Here is an 18908-nt window from a genome sequence, read left to right as displayed (position 1 = left end):
GGTGGAGTAGCGGGTTTCTCATTGGTTTAGAGCCCGGAGGAACAAGGCGTGACTTGGAAAAGAGGGGAAAGGTGGACACACCAAATAATATAATATAATATAATATAATATAATATAATATAATATAATATAATATAATATAATATAATATAATATAATATAATATAATACACAAGACAATGGTGGACATTGTTCATAATGGACCGGATTTTGTTCAAGGTCCTTGCATCTGCCAATTCATAATATAATAGGTAAAGAAAGGTTAGTAGTTGTTGGGAGTTGCCTCATTGTTGCAGCGTGACACCTTGTGGTAGACATATTACCTTGCACCGTGAACAATTTATTTACATGAACTCGTTCATACAGGTGGGGCTGTCAGTGGACATCTTTTTTTTTTTTAATTTTTTATTAACATCTTGTTCTGGATAAATAGTCGCTTTGGTCTGTTGATGCAGACGACTTTCTATGAACGGTCATGAAGCTTTTCTGAATGAATTGATGCTTTTTTTTTACAACTTTATTTGTCATTTTTCCATATCGAAAACCTTGACATCTTAATCGTTTCAGGAATTTGTGCTTTTTTGAGTTTATCAGTTTCATTTCATCACGAAGAGAAAGAGGCGCTGTCTGCTAGGGATGTGCGATACCACTCATTTTCCTTTCGATCCGATACCAAGTCATACCACACCTAATATCCTGGTACCGATACTGATATGGATACTTGTATACGCCCTCTTGTGTATATGAAAACGATGACTTTTGCAATGAACATTTGTGAGTGTAATAATGAAAGCTGCCAAATATCAGACTTCTCTTTAATCACATTTAAACATAAAAAACAGTAATGAAAATAAGCACAGTCGCTTAGACTTTGACTAATTATTTTTGGTCTTCAGGTTAGAACTCGACAGAACTTGAACCTTGACATCAAATGTCTCATTCTACATTCTCTGTCACTTCCCATTTATGTGTTTTTGTTAAGAAACAACTGGGTGTTGACATGATCTACGTGTAAATGACTGTGATGGGACTAGTTGAAGGACTTTCATCATAGAGGTCTGTCTCATATGTTGGGTGCATTTTTCCTCCCTTTCTCTCACGCTTTTAAGTTTTTTATAATTTATTACAGAGTCGCTGTCATAAAAGTGTTCCTATTTCTTGTGAAAGCGGACTTGGTATCGATATTTTGAGATCGATTCTAAAAACCCACGCCTAGATCGGTAGAATCGACATTTCTGTATCGATAAGCGCATCCATACGCCTTGAGCATGCGCAGTAGCGTAGTGAGGGCAAAACCGTTGCGGTCGGCGGAAGGACCAGAGGACTCAACTGGGCAGTTTTTTTTATTGTATTTTGGTGGCTATCTCCTGTAATACGTGTGTGTTCACTGGTAAGACATATGCAAAATGTGTATGTGTGTCTCTTAATGCCGCACGTCTGTTCTGTATTCATGTTCACTATGTGTGTTTTTTATCGTATTATTCTAACTAGCCTAGCGGCAGGAATAGCAGCCGGCTAATAGAACTCTTGTCTCTGTATTAGGACGAAGTGACACTCGTGTTAATTTTTCGTGTAAGGTATGTTTATGCAACTGCTTTGTGTTGTGAAGACAACCAAATCCTGTTTTTACAACAATCGCTCCGAAACTAAACGCTATCTAGCATCGCTGCTATACCGTTATCCATCAATGTTAGCCGCACGAGAGCGGTGCGTGGCGGAGACGAGCCTCACTGCTGCACATGTGAGGTTCATATAATTTTTAGTAAGTTCATATGAAGATGACAAAACAAATAAATAGTTGCTCACGTGCAGCAGACTCGCATTCAAAATTTCCCACTGACTTCAAGTTAGTCCCTCCCTCTTAATACCGATCAGAAGCCAAGTTCATACAACCCTACCCCTGGCCTAGATCTAACATTATGTCTATAATAACTTTGAATAACTGCAGTCTGATTTTCTTTGGGGAAATTTCCAAGTTAATTGCCTTATACATGTGACCCAAAAAGGGGCAATTAACCTAGATCTGAAACAGGCACTGCTGTCTTGCACTTTTTGATGTCTGGTAATGTCATAAGAGGAGCGTTTTTTAATTGTAAATATTCAAAGCCTTTGTTGTTGTAACTGCATTTATGATTTCCATTCCCATTACCCTTTTATTTCTTTTCTTTTTTTTTAAAGGAATTATGTGCTGCCTAGGCTTTGTAGCTTTTCTCAGTTTATGGCTCGTCACCTTCTCCACGGTGTTGTGCTGATCAAATTCCTGTATAATTTCCTCAGGTGTAACATCAGATATGGCCCGTGGGCACCAGAAGTTCCAGTCCCAGCAGAAAAATGCCAAAAAACAGGCGGAGATCAAGAAGAGCAAAGGCCATGACCAGAAGGCAGCCGCTAAGGCTGCCTTAGTATACACATGCACAGTGTGTCGGGTATGTGCTTTAGCAGAAAAAACATTAATTTATCCTCGATCTCAGGAGGGAATCTAGTAGAATGGGAAGCTGGCAAATAGTTTCTATAAATATATAAGAAACTGTGTAATTCTGATTGCCTCATTAGCCATTCGTCCAATACCAGTGCATTCTTAAATATACATATATGATAATTCGGCTGCACATTTGAGATGTTTGCCACTTTTGGGCTCTCCTTTGATTTCTTTTTTTGTTTCATTTGAATGTGGTCAGTTATTATTTCTCTTTTGCCTTGCTGAGCATTTCATGTTCTCTCGCGTTACTGCTGTAATTGAAACCGACTAAACTTGCGCCTCCCCTCAAGACTGCATCCTTGGATACTGTACACACCATGACATTACTGATGGGACAAAAAACATTACCAATTTGATTCCATTTTGCCAGACACTACCAGAAATCTTTTTTTTTTTTTTTGCTGCACACAAACGGTTTCCTGTGCACCAGTTTGCACCACGCTGTCAGCTCTCTCATTGTCCAGATGCAGATTGCACGTATGAAAATTGGCAGAACTCCCACAGTCTTTGTATTCGTACCTCCACCAGTCTCTGTGCGGAAAAGGCCGATTGCTTCTGTGTTGATGGGTGTGAAATTCAAAATGACAGAGATAAGCTTACATGCAAGCTCTCGCTGTGTAGGTTTCTTTTTTAGATCTGAACAGAGAGGTGGTGACATGTATTGTTACCTGTAAATGTGATGTTTTGTCTCCTTTAGTTGGTTATCTCTAGTCATGGTGATGCCAGACCACCAGCGTATCACCCCAACAATAGTCTGACTCACCGGATGTAGACAGTTAAAGCTCCACTTCTTCGCTCTGTTACCGTTTACCAAACCCCCATCACAATAACATACAAGATTGCAGGATTGTCCGTCCATGATTCTGTCTTTGGATCATTGCAAATAACCAAAATAATATCCTTTGCCTTGACACGATACTTTATTCTGAGTTTGCTTTACACACCTTCTCACTTCGATACCATATGAATCATACTATTATATTTATACACATTTTCCTACTTATAACTGTTTTATTTCTCCCACTTTCTTTCAGACACAAATGCCCGACCCCAAGACCTTTAAGCAGCACTTTGAAAGCAAACATCCAAAGTCTCCGATGCCCCCAGAGTTGGTTGGTGTGGAGGCGTAACCGATTCACCGCTCTTTCAGTAAGCCCGTCGCAGCTGATTCAGGACAGGCTTCTACATTTTGCAGTGTTTTCAGATAAAATATCTTCAGTACAACGTCAATGATTCCTCGTACTGAATAATTGATGTGTGGGTATTTTTATGCAGGGATGGTTGTTGCCTGCCTGCCAGTGGAAATCTTTCCTGAATAGATTATTTTGTAAAACTGCCTTCTAGCCTACTCGAATTCAATTAAGAGCCAGTTCTGGAGGTAGACACGCAACACACAACGACCCTCTCTTGGCCTGTGCCAAAAATTGTGTATGTTCCATTTTCAGTTGTATGCAATATTTGCAATATCTGATCATTTTAAAAAAATGTACGACCAGCTTGTTCACGGGCTCCACCACCACCACAGCATCTCAGGTCTCCCGCAGTTTCACATCAGTCTTTGAAGATAACATGCACTGGTTCTGGCTCAGCTCAACGAGGTCGATAATGATAATTGGAAGTCGTCTCCAGACAAATCCACTGTGCTGTGAAATGATGGATTGTTATGGATTTCTAACTGAGACCAATTTGTGACGCACCAGGGTCGGGGTAAAAAATTATAGTTTATCCAGAATGACTTTTGGGTTCATTATGTGCTTGATAAGACACATTCAGTACCACTAATTGTGTGTTCTTTTGACTAAGAGTTTCTTCCAAACTGCACTGATTTTTATTTTTATTTCCAGAAAACTCTATCTTAAGTCGGGGGGGAATGAAGAATACGTTAAGCACAGTGTGCTACACGGGTACTGGAACTGCACATTGTGTTTACCCCAGAGAATTTCCTGAAGTTTATTTAGTTTATGTCCGATGCAGAACTTTCTCATGTGCAACAGAGTTGTAAAAGTTGACCAAGTGTTGCAAACCCTTCCATTACTTATTTTAACTCTGCTGCTGCATACAACAAATTTTATTTTTTCCCAATCTCACGTTCTGTTAACTGTAAAAGTTTGCACTGGGGCTTGTAAATGATAACACTAACTCCTGTACCTCCCGGTTTTCCATTCTAATATGCATGTGGCATAATTGTGGCCACTACAGTATTTGATAACGATTTAGTTCATCTCTGTTGTATTATGTCTGTCTCTCACCCTCATCTCTGTGGCATATGTGAAAACCCTGAACCTGCATTAAAAGACTGAAGTATATTACACTGTAAGTTAGCTTTAACTCTTTTTTTTTAATGTTTGTTTCTTATCATAGCACGCTAACGGGCAGATTTAATTTATAGATGAGAACTATTTTCAATATATTTGAACCCACTGGTCATTAACCACTGGCATTTTATCACTGTGCTAATGTCTGGACTGACAACCAGCCATGTTTTTACTTTTGTAATAATCATATCTTTGTCCACACGATGTAATGTATAGCGTTTTAATAAAGATCCTACTTTTATATTAACCATTACTAAGTTGTGTTTTATTTCAACAAGTACGAATGGAAGTCTCTCGACTTAATGAGCTACGGTGCTGCAAACTCAGCGAGGTGGGAATTTCCAGTGTGTTGTAACGCTGTGGTCCATTCACATCTGTTTAAAAGTAATCACTGTGTCTTGTGTTCGTATCACTCTTGTGAACACTTGTTTCTACAGTGAGTGTACATGCACCGATTGCTAACAGAGCCACGACAATGGAATATCTGTGTAATGAATCACATCTACCTCTGCTCTGCCAATCGTTTCAGTCTTGGCCCAACAAACTAAATCTCAATAATCAGAGTTTTATTAGCTTGTCAGTTCATGCTCCAGTTGCCGGCCAAGAGTCCAAGTGCTCTCTTAAAAGCTGCCGACCCAGGCAACTGATTGAAGTAAACAAACGCTATATTTAAGAGCTAGACATGTAGCATGAAGGTAATAATGAATTGCTAGCATGGTGGGACTGTTACATGAGCCGACAAACGCTAACGGATTATGCCGCTCGTCTATTATTTACGCTCATGATCTATTAATGCCCTCATCACGCTGGTTGCTAAGGAATATGGGCGTTGTTAGAAACCAGAGAAACGCCTTAAAATATGATGCAGGTACGTGAAATGTAGAGCTTTGTGATTCAAAGTGAATCTTCCAGGGCATATTGGTCATCGCTGTTTCTGTTAGTGTTTCACCCTCTTGCTTTGTACCTTCTCACACCCTTGACTGATGAGGAAGCTCGGAGCTCGTCTTGTGACTCCCGAAATGTAAATAGTGGGTGGTCAGAGCGGTGTGCTACCGGACTGACAGGTTCTGTGAACTGGCCTATTTCCTTTGCCCTTAAAACAATGGCACAAGGACAATAATATGTAACTTTTTTTGCGTGTATCTAAATGACCAGGCATCTCCACCCCTATAGCAATGACACTCCTTGATGACATCAGCAGAATGCAGACGCAGACACACAAATATAGTTGTTAAGGAGCAACCAAAAATTCAAGCAAACAAACATGAAAAGCTGCACAAGGTGTTGACCTGGCCTCCTAATTCACTAGATCGAGTATCTGTGGGGGGGATGATCCACAGAGACCCCCTCCCCTCAACCTATAGCAACCAAAGCTCCCCCTCACAGGACACCCTCAGAAGACCCATGTCCTTTCTCTGATGAATCACAACTGTTTTGGAGGCATAAGGGAGACTCACACAATATAAAAAAGGTGGTCATAATGTTATGCCTGATTGGTGTAACTATATAGCATGTGTTGGCCTTTTCAGTGATTTCTAGTAGTATTGATTTCCCATATATTTATTTTTTTTTTTGTAAACTTCAGGGTAAATTATCTAACGTAACTCCAGGGATTATTTGTTCATTTCGGTCCAGCTTCATTTATTTGGCGTCAATAACAATCAAACTATTCTTTACAGAAGCCGTAGCCTGAAACGCCCCCAGAGCAAGCGAAGAAAAACTCCCTTTCTCTCTGATTATAGAGGGGGAAACTTGAGCAGAACACAGCACCAGTCAGCTTGAGGCAGGCCGTGTATTTATTTCATTCAAGTCTTGACAATATATATATTTTTTTAAACATATACAACGTTTTCTAGTGTTCATTTGTGTAAAACACCACAGTTTTCAGCATCCAACATATCCTGTAAGAATTTTTTGTGATACATCTGGTACTTTTGCTCGGGTGAATTTCCACCCCAGACAGATGCTGCCAGTTTCAGTGACTTATGTCCATTAGTTCATCATTTAACATCAGAGGCTTTGCTGTAACATGCAAAGGTTAGCTGGATGCAGGAGTCGAGCGTCTGCCGGGGCAGATTTGTGTCCCTGCATGTGTGTTCAAGTTCTCAAGATGACGTTGATGGACTGAGTCAGAACTCACCTAACCGGTTACACACTTTTGTTCACTGTTGGCAGTTTTTTTTTTCTTCATGTGAAATACCTCTGGTATGGTACTACGCCCTTCCTGAACCTAAAATTGATGAGTGAGGTTTTTCTTTCTTTCTTTCTTTCTTTCTTTCTTTCTTTCTTTCTTTCTTTCTTTCTTTCTTTCTTTCTTTCTTTCTTTCTTTCTTCTTTCTGGTGCCTGCACATTTCTACAGCCGATAGTATCTGATTTGCCCTTAAATAGGTTACAAGCTTGAAATCTTGGCCCAGGGGGAAAACATGTGACCAGGCAAAAATAGATTCACTCTCTCCCCTTGGACACCAACCAGAATGCAGAAATAGTAGTTTCTATTAGGAAAGATATACTGTAGCTGTGCCCTGTGTTCTAGTTTGTGATGCCCTCAGCATCTCCAGCAAATAGTCCCCTAGAAAACAACAGTATTTTATTTAGTCGGAGCACCATCCCGCTGGTAGCTGAACGCCGCGGTGCGTTTCATAAAATCTGTTCCAAAGCACCATGCCAGTCAAGGCAAAAAGAAAAATCCTTTCGGTGCTGGTCACTGTGTGGTATGTGGTGTCCCTGCCTCTGTTCTGACTGGAAATTATGATCCACAGTTACACTGGGGACAGTGTTTGAATCTGCCAGTCACCTTCACTTCCTCCATGTTTGTTAGAGTCAACACGGTCTTAACTAGTGCATGAAAAAGTTCACAGTGGAGATATGTTCTACTACAGCATTATTAAAAAAAAAAAAAAAAGTTTGGCCACATTGCATTCGCCCCATAAAGGCCAGTGAAGCGATGTTGATGGGTAAAAACTACAACTCCCACAGTTGCTTAGTGTTCGGTTGCCCCGGTAACGTTTGACGTCAGTCCTCCTTCGGTGCCTTGGACTGGTGTGATTGGAAGGAAACCCCGTGGACTAGATTCAGTCGGACTGACTGGGAATCAGCTGTGGTTCGGTACGCTGACATCTGCCAGTACTCAGGTAAGAAATAGCTTGACGGCTTTCAAAAGTAGCGAAATTTATTGGTAAAACTTCTTGACTTGTCACCAGATTTAGTGTTAGCACAAAGCCCGCTGTCTCCAGTGGACTGTGGTGCTGCGCGCCGCGGCGACGTTCATCAATGTGAAGAACAATGGCTAGCTTAGCTTACGTTACAATTTGGGATATGTCTAATGGCTGGTTTCAAAAGCGAACACGAGACGGGGGAAGGCGTGTCGGCTTCAAATGTTAAACATCTGATTTTTTTTTTTGCCCCCCTCACTGGCGTTAAATCTTATAAAGCCACATCTGTGTGTTAAATTGGAGACTGAAATGTATTGTCAAGGTGGGGTCACAGCTTTCGCCAATAATTGTCTAATCTTCAGGTATTAGTCTCGTAGGCAAAATTGAGAACTGGCCTGAAGTGCCAATAGCGTGCAATCGCATCCTTACTGCATTGTGTTATTAGCTTTATTTGCTGTAATTTGGTAGGTGGCATTCCGGGTAACTAGTGTACTTAGAAAGTAGCAAATTAGGGTTAAGTTCAGTCTTAACACGTCGGCCACTAGGCGGGCTGCTAGCTCAGTTACACTGAGATGCACACCTTTTTTTTGTAACCCCCCCTCTTTAGGCGCCCCACTGACGAAGCAGTCTCACATTTTTTTTTTTTAAGTTCAAGGTAAACGCAAACGCCTTAAAATCGTGTAGCGACCAAATTACGTGCACGACGGTGGCCGTGAAAATGTGCACAACTCCCGAGTCCGTCCCCTATAAGTTTCAGGAAATAGTCGGCGCCATGCTGGAATCGGGTCACGAGGGCCTAAACTATAATGGTTCCCTTTCAATCACTGAATCGTGTTTGTCGCCAGAAAACTGAGCCTGTGTTTTTCACGGTAAACGCTTTTTGTTTAAGTCTCTGCGTGTCAAAAAAAAAAAATAAAATAAAAATACGCGCATTCGTTTGTAATATATCCCACGTTCAAACGGCGCTGTACATTTCGTGCTTGAATTTCCGCTTGTCGGGCCAGCCACAGGTACAGGGAAGGGTGTGGTGTGAGAGCACGGAGAAAGAGAGAGGAGGGGAGGGGAGGAGGAGGGGAGGAGAAGGGGGGGACGACACACCAGCGTTTGCCCTGGAAGCGAGCCAACCAGTACTGGTTCAAGTTGTTCTTGCATGTATCTCTGCCCTCACTGCGGCCTGCATTCCTCTGCTGAATAGTGTTCTCACATTCACGCGTGACATAAATGGTTTAACCGATTAAAATGTAAAAATGCATGCACATACCGGTGCAACCGTGGGTCTTCATGTCTGCCCTTGTCCGGCCCTTGTTGTTTTAACCCTTTTCTTAACCCATTTGGTTTTTGACTTAAAAAAAAAAATAAATAAAAAAAAGTACAAATCCAATATTGTCAGAAGTGATTGTCTTCAAGCAGACGACTTCCATTTATTTCCATGCATTTATTTGTTTTATTTAGTGACTCACCTGTTTTTTTTAATTTTATGTTTAGTTTTAATTGGTTGCACGACCTCATACATAAAGACTTGTGAACTGAGAGGAAACGTGCTTTCTTTCTTTCTTTTTTTTTTTTTTTTTTTTGTTTCTCTGGATTGGATTTTCGAAACACGTCACACTACATGTACTCTGGAATGGAAAAAAAAAAAGTAATTGATCGGGTGGAAGCCCGCTGGCTAATTGCGATGGGTCAAACGGATGTAGGTTATTGATGTGTGAAGTCTACGCAGACTGCCTTAACGCTGTAAACTGCAGCTGGTGCTTCTGCTCTCGACAAACGCCATAGGACTCAACACTGCTGTGATGTGCGAATGCGATGCTAGGGTATAGTGGCTAATAATAGGAATGCCACTCCACTCAAGTCACTGTGCTCGCGACGTGTGCAGACATAGCTATTTTCCCCCTGTCCCTTCTGGTTTAACCAATAAGGAGCCATTTAAAATAGCAATAGTTTTGCTATTTTCAAACATTTTGAAGATCGAGTTGTATACTTGCCTGTATAATTGCTATCTTGTGTTTCCCTAGCGTTTAGCTGCCATGGTGTGCATCAGAGTTGTTCTTCTTTTAAACGTACTTCTAATGGAGGTTAAGGAAACGACATTAAATGTGTTTAGTGTAGCAGCTTTTCTTTTGACCCACTTCTGTAGATGTGTTCTGTGTAGAACAAACACAGATCAGTTATTTTCCTGATGTAGTTTAATGTGCCTCACTATTTTTTTTGTATCACTCCACTGATTTATTAATTGTTACTTCTGGTAAATGGGTACTAGATGAGATTAAAAAATATATTTTCTGAGCTGCTTACTTACTTAACTGACCTTCAGCTGTTCCCTTCTTTTCTTCCCGTCCTCCAGTGAGCAGTCATGAGCGACGCACCTCAGAAAGAACTGGTCCAGAAGGCCAAGCTCGCGGAGCAGGCCGAGCGTTACGACGACATGGCCGCTGCCATGAAGACCGTGACGGAGGACAACAACCAGTTGTCGATCGAGGAGCGCAATCTGCTCTCGGTAGCCTACAAGAACGTGGTGGGCGCCCGACGCTCCTCGTGGCGCGTGGTGTCCAGCATCGAGTCGAAGGCCGAAGGCGAGAAGAAGCGGGCCATGGCCAAGGAGTATCGGGAAAAAATCGAGAAGGAGCTGAAGGACATCTGCAATGATGTGCTGGTGAGGCTGATTCATTTGATTTAATGTCTTTACATTTACAAGACTATTATACGTAACAACAAAGTCTGATATCGGTTAATTTGATTGCATTAAGTTCATATCTGTAATGAGGAAAGTGTTTCAAATTTAGATATTTTTGGTAAAAAAAAAATATATGTGCATTAATCTTACTTTGGCATTTATTCAAACATAAATCAAACCAGCATTTAAAACACTATTTACATTGTAGAAGGTACAATTTCTCATCATGGATAAAGAAAACCCCCAAAAATGGATGGAGTTGTGCACACTTTCACAAAAAAACACATAAGTTTTTAGCAAAACACCGGGTGTGGTAAATTATGGATGGATGTATAGATAGATGGATAGATGGATAGATATAGCCTCCAGAATTCAAACGGTCAGTAGTAGAGGTATTGATAGCCTGACCTGAACATGAATGGGTCTGGGACAGCCCAAGGGTGCACCCTCGAGGGTTTAAGTGGGTGTCGGTCTGGGTAGAAGGTGACGGAGCCTAGGTGGGTAGGTTACAATCCAGATGAGCCAACTTGAGATGCTCCACTGAAACGTTTGCCATCGACATCCATGATAATAAAGCACTTGCATCGAATCTCCAGCATGTGAAACTGGCCGTCCCAAGCAGGTCAACCTAGTTTTTGTGAGTGTATGAGGCCATGCTCCAAAATCTTTGGTGTTATCTAGGAGCTAGGGCCACTGATGTGCAGCAGCATGTGCAGTGATGATGAGGGACAAAATCCCCTGGGATCTGAAGGGGCCGACCATCATTAAATTCAACGAACAAGGTCTAGAGGTCCTCCTTGGGGCCCTGAGGCGCACAACCTGACCCGCAGGACCTTCAGGAACAGAAGCTATACTTGAGGCTGGCCTACAGAAGTGCTTTCCCAGCCTGGTATGCAGGCGGTGTGATATGCCCATTTAATTGTAAGCGCCTGGGTTACCCACAGGGGATGACGCTGAGGAACGTCTGGCTTGTCCCTCAGTTCAGAGAGGCCACGGACAACACTGAGTCCGCTGTAATCCCTGCACATTTGCCACCCACCTCTTCTGAGTAGGGTGACGCTCACAAGGCTGTTGGAGCAGGAAGTGATTTCAAGGCGCTCCATATTCTGGATACCTATGTGGGTAGCCTTTGCTGTTTTAAGCTTTTATATTTGTTAGCTTGTGGGCGAGAGCTAGTGAGCCGTTGACTTTCCCTACGTACTTAAAACAGTAGCTTCTCGAACTGAATGGCTTTGTGTAGTTGGAGCTAATAAATGTTGAACTACAGTTCATTTCACCGAAACCACCGCATTGCAGGAAAGAGAAGATGTCTCGGTAGATGGTGTGTAGGAGGCCGGAGGAGTGTGAAATGCACTTCAAACCAATTACAACTATTGTGTCAGCGCTACCCCGTGATGTGTAGATACATTTCTTGGGAGGTGACCTTTAGCCTAGCTCCTTTTTACATATATTTAGCAGTAATAAATCCATCTGTAGAAGCCCTTCCTTTCTCAGCCTATGCATTATCTGCTCGGTGACTCACTGGGTCCTAATCCTATAATGAGAGAAGCTGAGCCACCAACACCGTGGCTCACCGACTTCCACTTCAGCCTTATGGCGACAGAATTAGAGAGGGACGTGAGGGAAATGTACAGACTTAGTGGTAGGTTAAGGAAGACGCTGGTGTATACTTGAAGCCTGAAGGTGTGCTTGTTTGTGTTAATAGTTGGAATAGTGTGAATCGATTAATAACGGCACATATATGATCCTAAAAGAACGTGGTGTGCACTCTAATCCTGCAGAAACGATAACGCTTCTCTTCAAGCAGGAAATGAAATCTGTACTTAGGTTTGAGTTGCGCGTTTGTCTTGGGGGACGTGGCTACGTTGCTCGTTCCTCATTCCTCCGAATGTAGTAATTATAGAAGTCAGATAGAATCTGAAAAGGTGGACGATTACTTAAAATTTGAGTTTCGTTTGCAGCCATTCCTGCCGTGGTTGCAGTTTGATCTTTGCTATGCCCTTGCCAGTGGCCCAGTTCTACATTCAGATCCCAGAGAGCTACCCCCTATCCCAGTCTCTCACATCAGTCTAAGAGCATTTGGGCAAATGCAGCCTCTTATTAACCTTGTTTATTGCATTATGCTTTGGAAAAATGTAGAAATGTGTTGCGCCAGAAAGGAGTTCTTACCGAACTTTTAACGTTTCTCGTTTCATAATGCCACCGGTTTGCATGTGAACCAGTTCAGATCAAATCTGCACTTAAATATAAGTGTTAATTCATGTTTAATCCTCTTCGAGAACTCAAACATTGCAGATTCAGTTTATGACAGAACGATACATTGCTTCCTGCGGTTAGCATTCAGGTTAGCATCAGAACGGGCTATGAAGTGGTACACGCTTGTGTTGCAGAGAGCCCTGCTCTACTCTTTCAGTGACCTACTTCCCCAGCAAAAGCTCATCAGGAGTTCAGCTGCCTAGCTCTCTTCTTTCTCCACCCCCACCATCTTTCATCCGTACTCCCTCCTTTTCTTCCATGACCCTTTTCCCCCCCTTCAACAGTCTTTACTTCTCTCTTCGGCTCATCCCGTTTCTCCTCCCCAGTGCTTTCATGTCGTCCACACAGATACGTTCCCCTTCAGTGGTCCCTGAAGCATCTGTGATGTAGCTCAGCCAAGGTCTCGGGCTCCGGCCCAGGGGCTACTGTTTTTTTTTCCCCAGCTCTCTCTATCCCTATTTAGATCTGATGAGAAATGATGCCTTAAAATAATGGCTTGAAATAGGTTGAAATAGCAACCACTGCAGCTGGAGTCATTGTTGAGTTTAGGGGGCAAATGAAGAGTAAACCCTTTTAGTATTAATATAATGTGTATGTCGTGATGTGAAGTATATATTCTTTTCTTAATGTCTGTCGGTTTGTTTTCTTATCGCAGAAACTCTTGCAATCTTGCCTCATTCCCAACGCCACCCAAGCGGAGAGTCGAGTCTTTTATTTGAAAATGAAAGGTGACTACTACCGCTACTTGGCTGAGGTGGCTTCAGACGAGGAGAAGAAAGGTAAGCTCTCTGTTAAATCTCTTTATTACTTCTGTATATGTGTGTGTGGGGTGGTAGTTTTATTTAATTTTTCTATGTGCGCTTGTCTGACTGGAAGGTCTGCTTGTAAGAACTGTTTTAACAACTCGTCGTTTTAACCCAATAAAAATGTATTTGATTAAGTCACAATAATTGTACACTCAAGTCTATAGTTAAACTTTATGAGGTGGACTCCTCAACGCTAAGTAGAACAGTGCCGCAGTGTCCTCCTGTCACAAATATTGGATAATTGCACTTGAATGATAACACTTATTGTCATTATTGTTGACTTGTGTACGTGCAACAGATTACACAAAAAGAAAATTGTCTTAAACTTTAATGGCCCCTGTCTCTGATCCCTAACAACCAGTGCACTTAAAGGAATGCTCTGTTAGATAACCACGCTCTCGTATTATTTCATACAGAGCTTCTCGTGTTTCCAGAGCATTAGTCTCCCTTTCTGTTCAGTTTAGTTTTTTTATTCTTTTGACCTACTTGATTCCTAGTGGCGTGCTTCTGGAGACATGCTAGTGCCTATAAATGGTCGACTGCAGCGTTACCATTCTCCACTGTTCACTACGAAGCTACTAAATCCTGTAGCCTAATTTTCTCTATTTTCTACAAGACAATCTCAACCCTAGAACCTAGAACGTTGTTTCCTGTAGTTGTAATATAGAAACGTTACCGAAACTCTTTTTTCCTAAATATAGGTCACCATTTCCCTAAATGACTTGCAGTTTGTAGCCAGCATCATTCTTGCTTCATGCGTTTGTTTAACCATATACCAGGTGCTCAGACAAGGTGAAATATTTTAAATTGTATCACATTTGCTTTGAGTGTCTTCACCTTTGCTACAGGCATGAATCAGCAAAAATAGGACACGGTCTAGATCTTAATTTATGTGTCATTGCCGCTAACAGATCAGTATTTCCAGTTTGAAAAGTAATTAAATCTTAGACCCACTTTTGAGTTGATGCGCCCTGATTGTCTGCTGCATTTTTCTGGTTAATCTCACTGAGGTGTGTTCAGCACAAACCTGGGAAATATTACCTGTTAAATGCGAATGACCACTGTTACAGAGTATGTGAAACCTGTCGCCTTTAACACTGTACGCTGAGAAAGTTTGTTTAAGTTCCGATTCTGAAACAGTCATGCGATTAGTCTTCTTAAAAGTCACGTCCCTTGTGGCCTCCACCCAACAGGAACTACAGAAAAAAAAAGAGGCCTTTCTTAATACCACAGCAAGGCGTGGCCTGTCTAGCATTATTCATCCTTCATTGCTTCTGTATTGCTGTAGTGTGTTGGATTTATTTATTATATAAGCTGATTTTATTCAACTTTGGTTTACTTCACAGCTGTAGACAATATCTGAAGTTCTAAGATTTGACCATTACGAGTTACAGTCGAGGAAGAGTTATTGCAGCAGTGTTGCATCAGATTCTGAAATCTGAAATCCATGAAAAAGAAGTTGTCCTACTCTCATGCTTTTTTACACCTCTCATACGTTTTTCTCTCTCCTCTCAGCCATCATTGCAGACTCACAGAGCGCCTACCAACAAGCCTTTGATATCAGCATAGAAGAAATGCAGCCCACGCACCCTATCCGTCTTGGTCTCGCTCTTAATTTCTCAGTGTTCTTCTACGAGATTCTCAACTCACCTGAGCAGGCCTGCAAGCTGGCCAAACAGGTACGCAGGCGCTTTTAAATTAAATTAAACTTAAATTGTTTAATACGGGCCATAAGCTAGCAGATAAAACCTGTGCACAAACTGACACGACGTCATTATTTAATGATGACCACGGTTTTTCCACGCTTGTTAAAAAAAATGTTTTGACTCCTACAGGCTTTCGATGATGCCATCGCAGAGCTCGACACACTGAGCGAAGAATCGTACAAAGACAGTACACTAATCATGCAGCTATTGAGAGACAACTTGACAGTAAGTTTCACTTTCTTAAAGTCGTACCAGCAGAAAAGACAAGAGATTGTGTCTACTAATGAAACTAGAACTACTACAGCTAATTTCCCATTTCTGAATAGTCTAAAGATTATTTTCACATTTAGTTTTTGGATTTATTAAATACAAGCTTCCTGGAGCTCTCTCTCTTTTTTGTTTGTTTTTTTTCATTTGTCCATGTATTAGAGAGTAACATTTCTTTTCATTAAATTACGGCTCTTTAAACAACAAAAGGAAATGGAAGAGAACACTTGTTTGTCAGTCACGACTAAGTAACACAAGATTAAAATGAGCCGTATGAACGTAGGCAAAAGAAATACTGCCGTCTGTGTGGCCAGCGGTAATGAGGGCAAGCACTTAGTTCCCATATTAAGTTGCACCATAAGTCATTTTTCTGGTTCGGTATATTCTTAATTTCATATTCTAATGAAAAGATTAGACGTGACTGTATGTTACTGTCTCTTTTTTTATTACCTTATCATGACCCTCTTCTTCTTCTACTCTCTTGTCTTCCCTCAGCTGTGGACCTCTGATAACCAGGCCGAGGGAGAGGATCAAGAGGAGACCAGAGACTGAGCCAGATCCCCATAGTCATCCCTGTCTGCCTGCCATCATCCCGGCTCATCTTCATCCACCATCACCATCAACACTGAGACCACCTCATTATCATCATTGTCATCCAACTCTCCATTTTTTTTTTTTTTTTTTTTTTTGTCTATCTAGGTCTCTCGATGCTCATCTCACCCTATCGGTTTACTATTCCTTTTTTTGTAGTAACTGTGGGGGGAAAAGGGGATGGGGGAGGGAGGGAGGGTAGCGTGAGTCCAGGGGTTGGATGCCTTGCTGTTGACTTATTTTTCCTGTGTAGGAGCAATAGTGTTTTATTCAAGTGCTGGATGGCAGAACTAAGGAAACGTGCAGTCGGTTGAATTATTTCGAAGAAAAAAAAAACAACGCAGAAAAATGGTTAGACTGTGTGTGTGTGTATCTCCGCTCTTATTATCGGTTTTGTTAGAAACAATCTTTCGATGCCACATGCAGTTTGACAGAGAACGGTAGCTGACGGCAGGTGTTGGGTCTGTATTAGCAAAGCATTTGACAGCGAGAGGTGAAATGGGGAGTGCTGGAGATGGAAGGCAAGATTTGTTTGAACAGAGGTTACATTCCATTTACTGTCCGTTGCTCAACTTTCTACTCTGTTTTTTTTTTTTTTTTTTTTTTTTGGTTCTTTTTTTTTTGTTTTTCTCGGGAGGGGGGTGCTGCTTTTGTATTTCTACCTATTAATTACGAGGTATAGAAAACTCTCATGAGCAAAACGGCACACAAGCTTTTACTGTTGCTTTTTTTTGTATGACCACAGCAGTAAAAAAAAAAAAAAAAAAAAAAACAAATCAAGAAAAAAAAAAGAGTCCTACATGCTTATCTAGTTACTGCTTTTTCCACGTGTAATATTTTTATTTTGTCCCCCCCCCCCACCCATTATTTGCCTAAACTGCATGTTAAGAAGTAGTTTGTGGAGAAGTAAGGATGGTGGTCGCTGTCGGGCTGGGTAGCTATGTTTGTCTTTATGATTGAATTTTCATACAAAACACCCAAGCATACCTATTATTTGGGGGAAATCTGTAATTCAGTGTAAGTGGAATAAAATAATTTAAACGGTTCAGTTTGGTGTGGTGGTAATTTCGAGTCCGATAACGTGATTTTTCTGAAGTGATCTTTAGATTCACTTTATGACTTTTTTTTTTAACTCTCTGGAGTTGCAGCGGACACCTGGGTTTTACTATATTTGGCATCTCCCATTACCTGTGAATCACTGTACAAGAATAAGTGAGTCACGCTGAGGCGGAGGCTGCGAGCAGACGAAGAGACTTTCATCATTACCCTCTAGTCTGAGTCAACATGTCCTGTGGATGTGCCTCGATGCTGCACTGTAGTCAGCGATGCATCTCGTTCTCTTGTCACACTTCCTCCTCAAACTACACGTCGCTGATTTCAGGTTCTTTTGTACCCACGTCCTTGGAAAATATTGGAACCAAAAGTTAAACGCTTAAAAATATCCAAATTGGCAAAGACACCTCATGAAACCATTGAGACTGCTTCCGGCCTTGGCTTGTATAAACAGTTCAGACAAGTGGAAACTTATTCTACCCTTCACTTTGGGTGTGTCTGCCCCACTCCCTCTACAGTTGTTGAGAGAAGCGCTCAGCTCCCTCAGTGGGATGACCATGACCCAACCCTTCAGTAAACGCAAGAAAGTGGCAAGGAAAGTTTCCCAGCAGACATTACTTTTCACGTTAACTACACTACATTGTGAGACTGGTAACACCTTAAACTGTATGTGATGCATGTGATATTTACATGTAAATGGCGCATATGCGTTTTAGGTTGTTGTAATTGACCCAAGTTATATTTCCATAAATATCGTGGCCTGATAGAAACCACCCGCCATCCACTAAAATCGTGCTCTTTGCTGCCCCCTGCTGGTGTTTTGTTAAATTACCTGCCTGCAGCTACGTGGACGAGCTTCACGGGAGCGAGCAAAACCAAAGCCTAAATGATCGGATATTTTTTGTGAAATATAATGGTTTTATTTATTATAACTTCTTTTTCCTCGATGTCAACTATGGCAGTAGATTATCTGATCTTAATGAACACTGATCCAGTTCATTCCGTGAGGAAGATCAAAGTGTTTGGGAAAGCTTTTACTTGACAAAGTTCTCACTGTAATTAGATCAATTATATAATAATGTAATTATAGAGTGAACTTTATTATTAACGAGAACAGTCCGTACTTTCACTTGTTTTGTGTAATATAATACACTTTTGCCTATTACTCAACTGACACGTTAGGCTAAGTGTTCAAAATGAAAGATAATCAGAATCAGCTTTATTGGCTCAGTGTGCACATACAAGGAATTTGACCCTGGTAACTTAAATGAGCATTAAAAAATATATATATTGATCCACCTGTACAACATTACTCAGACTTTAGGAAAAAAAATAGACTTAGAGTTTAATCATTCACAAGGGGAAATTGCTTGGTTACACTAGCTTAGTTGCACATAAAAGACACTCTTTAGAGCCACAAGTAAAAGGAAGATAAAATAAGATTAAAATATAAGTAATATCTAGTAAAATATAATAGAAGTAGTGTAAGCCAAAAAATTGACAGAATTAGCATATCAACAACATATATTCATATATTCAAATATATAATATATAAATATATATAATATATACAGTATAAGTAATATCTAGTAAAATAAAATAGAAAAT

At 41.0% G+C, this 18908-nt stretch overlaps 2 protein-coding genes across 2 annotated transcripts; both read left to right on the top strand.

Moving 5' to 3' along the window:
• Nucleotides 1-1273: 1273 nt before the first annotated feature.
• Nucleotides 1274-5047, top strand: LOC125015702 (zinc finger protein 706-like). Its single transcript, XM_047597608.1, has 3 exons — nucleotides 1274-1390; nucleotides 2278-2426; nucleotides 3514-5047. Exons 2-3 carry the CDS (start codon nucleotides 2292-2294, stop codon nucleotides 3607-3609), a joined length of 231 nt encoding a protein of 76 aa, XP_047453564.1. The 5' UTR covers nucleotides 1274-1390; nucleotides 2278-2291; the 3' UTR covers nucleotides 3610-5047.
• Nucleotides 5048-7774: 2727 nt separating this feature from the next.
• On the top strand, nucleotides 7775-17295 carry LOC125016821 (14-3-3 protein zeta/delta-like). The gene is made up of 6 exons (XM_047599552.1): nucleotides 7775-7926; nucleotides 10292-10600; nucleotides 13533-13656; nucleotides 15199-15362; nucleotides 15519-15614; nucleotides 16152-17295. Exons 2-6 carry the CDS (start codon nucleotides 10301-10303, stop codon nucleotides 16206-16208), a joined length of 741 nt encoding a protein of 246 aa, XP_047455508.1. The 5' UTR covers nucleotides 7775-7926; nucleotides 10292-10300; the 3' UTR covers nucleotides 16209-17295.
• The last annotated feature ends 1613 nt before the right edge of the window (nucleotides 17296-18908 follow it).

Source organism: Mugil cephalus, chromosome 11, assembly GCF_022458985.1.
Source record: "Mugil cephalus isolate CIBA_MC_2020 chromosome 11, CIBA_Mcephalus_1.1, whole genome shotgun sequence".
NCBI classification, from domain to species: Eukaryota; Metazoa; Chordata; class Actinopteri; order Mugiliformes; family Mugilidae; genus Mugil; species Mugil cephalus.
This window is presented reverse-complemented; position numbering and strand designations above follow the sequence as displayed.

Bases quoted from the DNA above. Each gene is read 5' to 3' on its own strand.
- LOC125015702 (XM_047597608.1), top strand. From the start codon at position 2,292: ATGGCCCGTGGGCACCAGAAGTTCCAGTCCCAGCAGAAAAATGCCAAA. The intron at 2,427-3,513 runs GTATGTGCTTTA...ACTTTCTTTCAG, and splicing joins ACACATGCACAGTGTGTCGG to ACACAAATGCCCGACCCCAA.
- LOC125016821 (XM_047599552.1), top strand. From the start codon at position 10,301: ATGAGCGACGCACCTCAGAAAGAACTGGTCCAGAAGGCCAAGCTCGCG. The intron at 10,601-13,532 runs GTGAGGCTGATT...TTCTTATCGCAG, and splicing joins ACATCTGCAATGATGTGCTG to AAACTCTTGCAATCTTGCCT. The intron at 13,657-15,198 runs GTAAGCTCTCTG...CTCTCCTCTCAG, and splicing joins TTCAGACGAGGAGAAGAAAG to CCATCATTGCAGACTCACAG.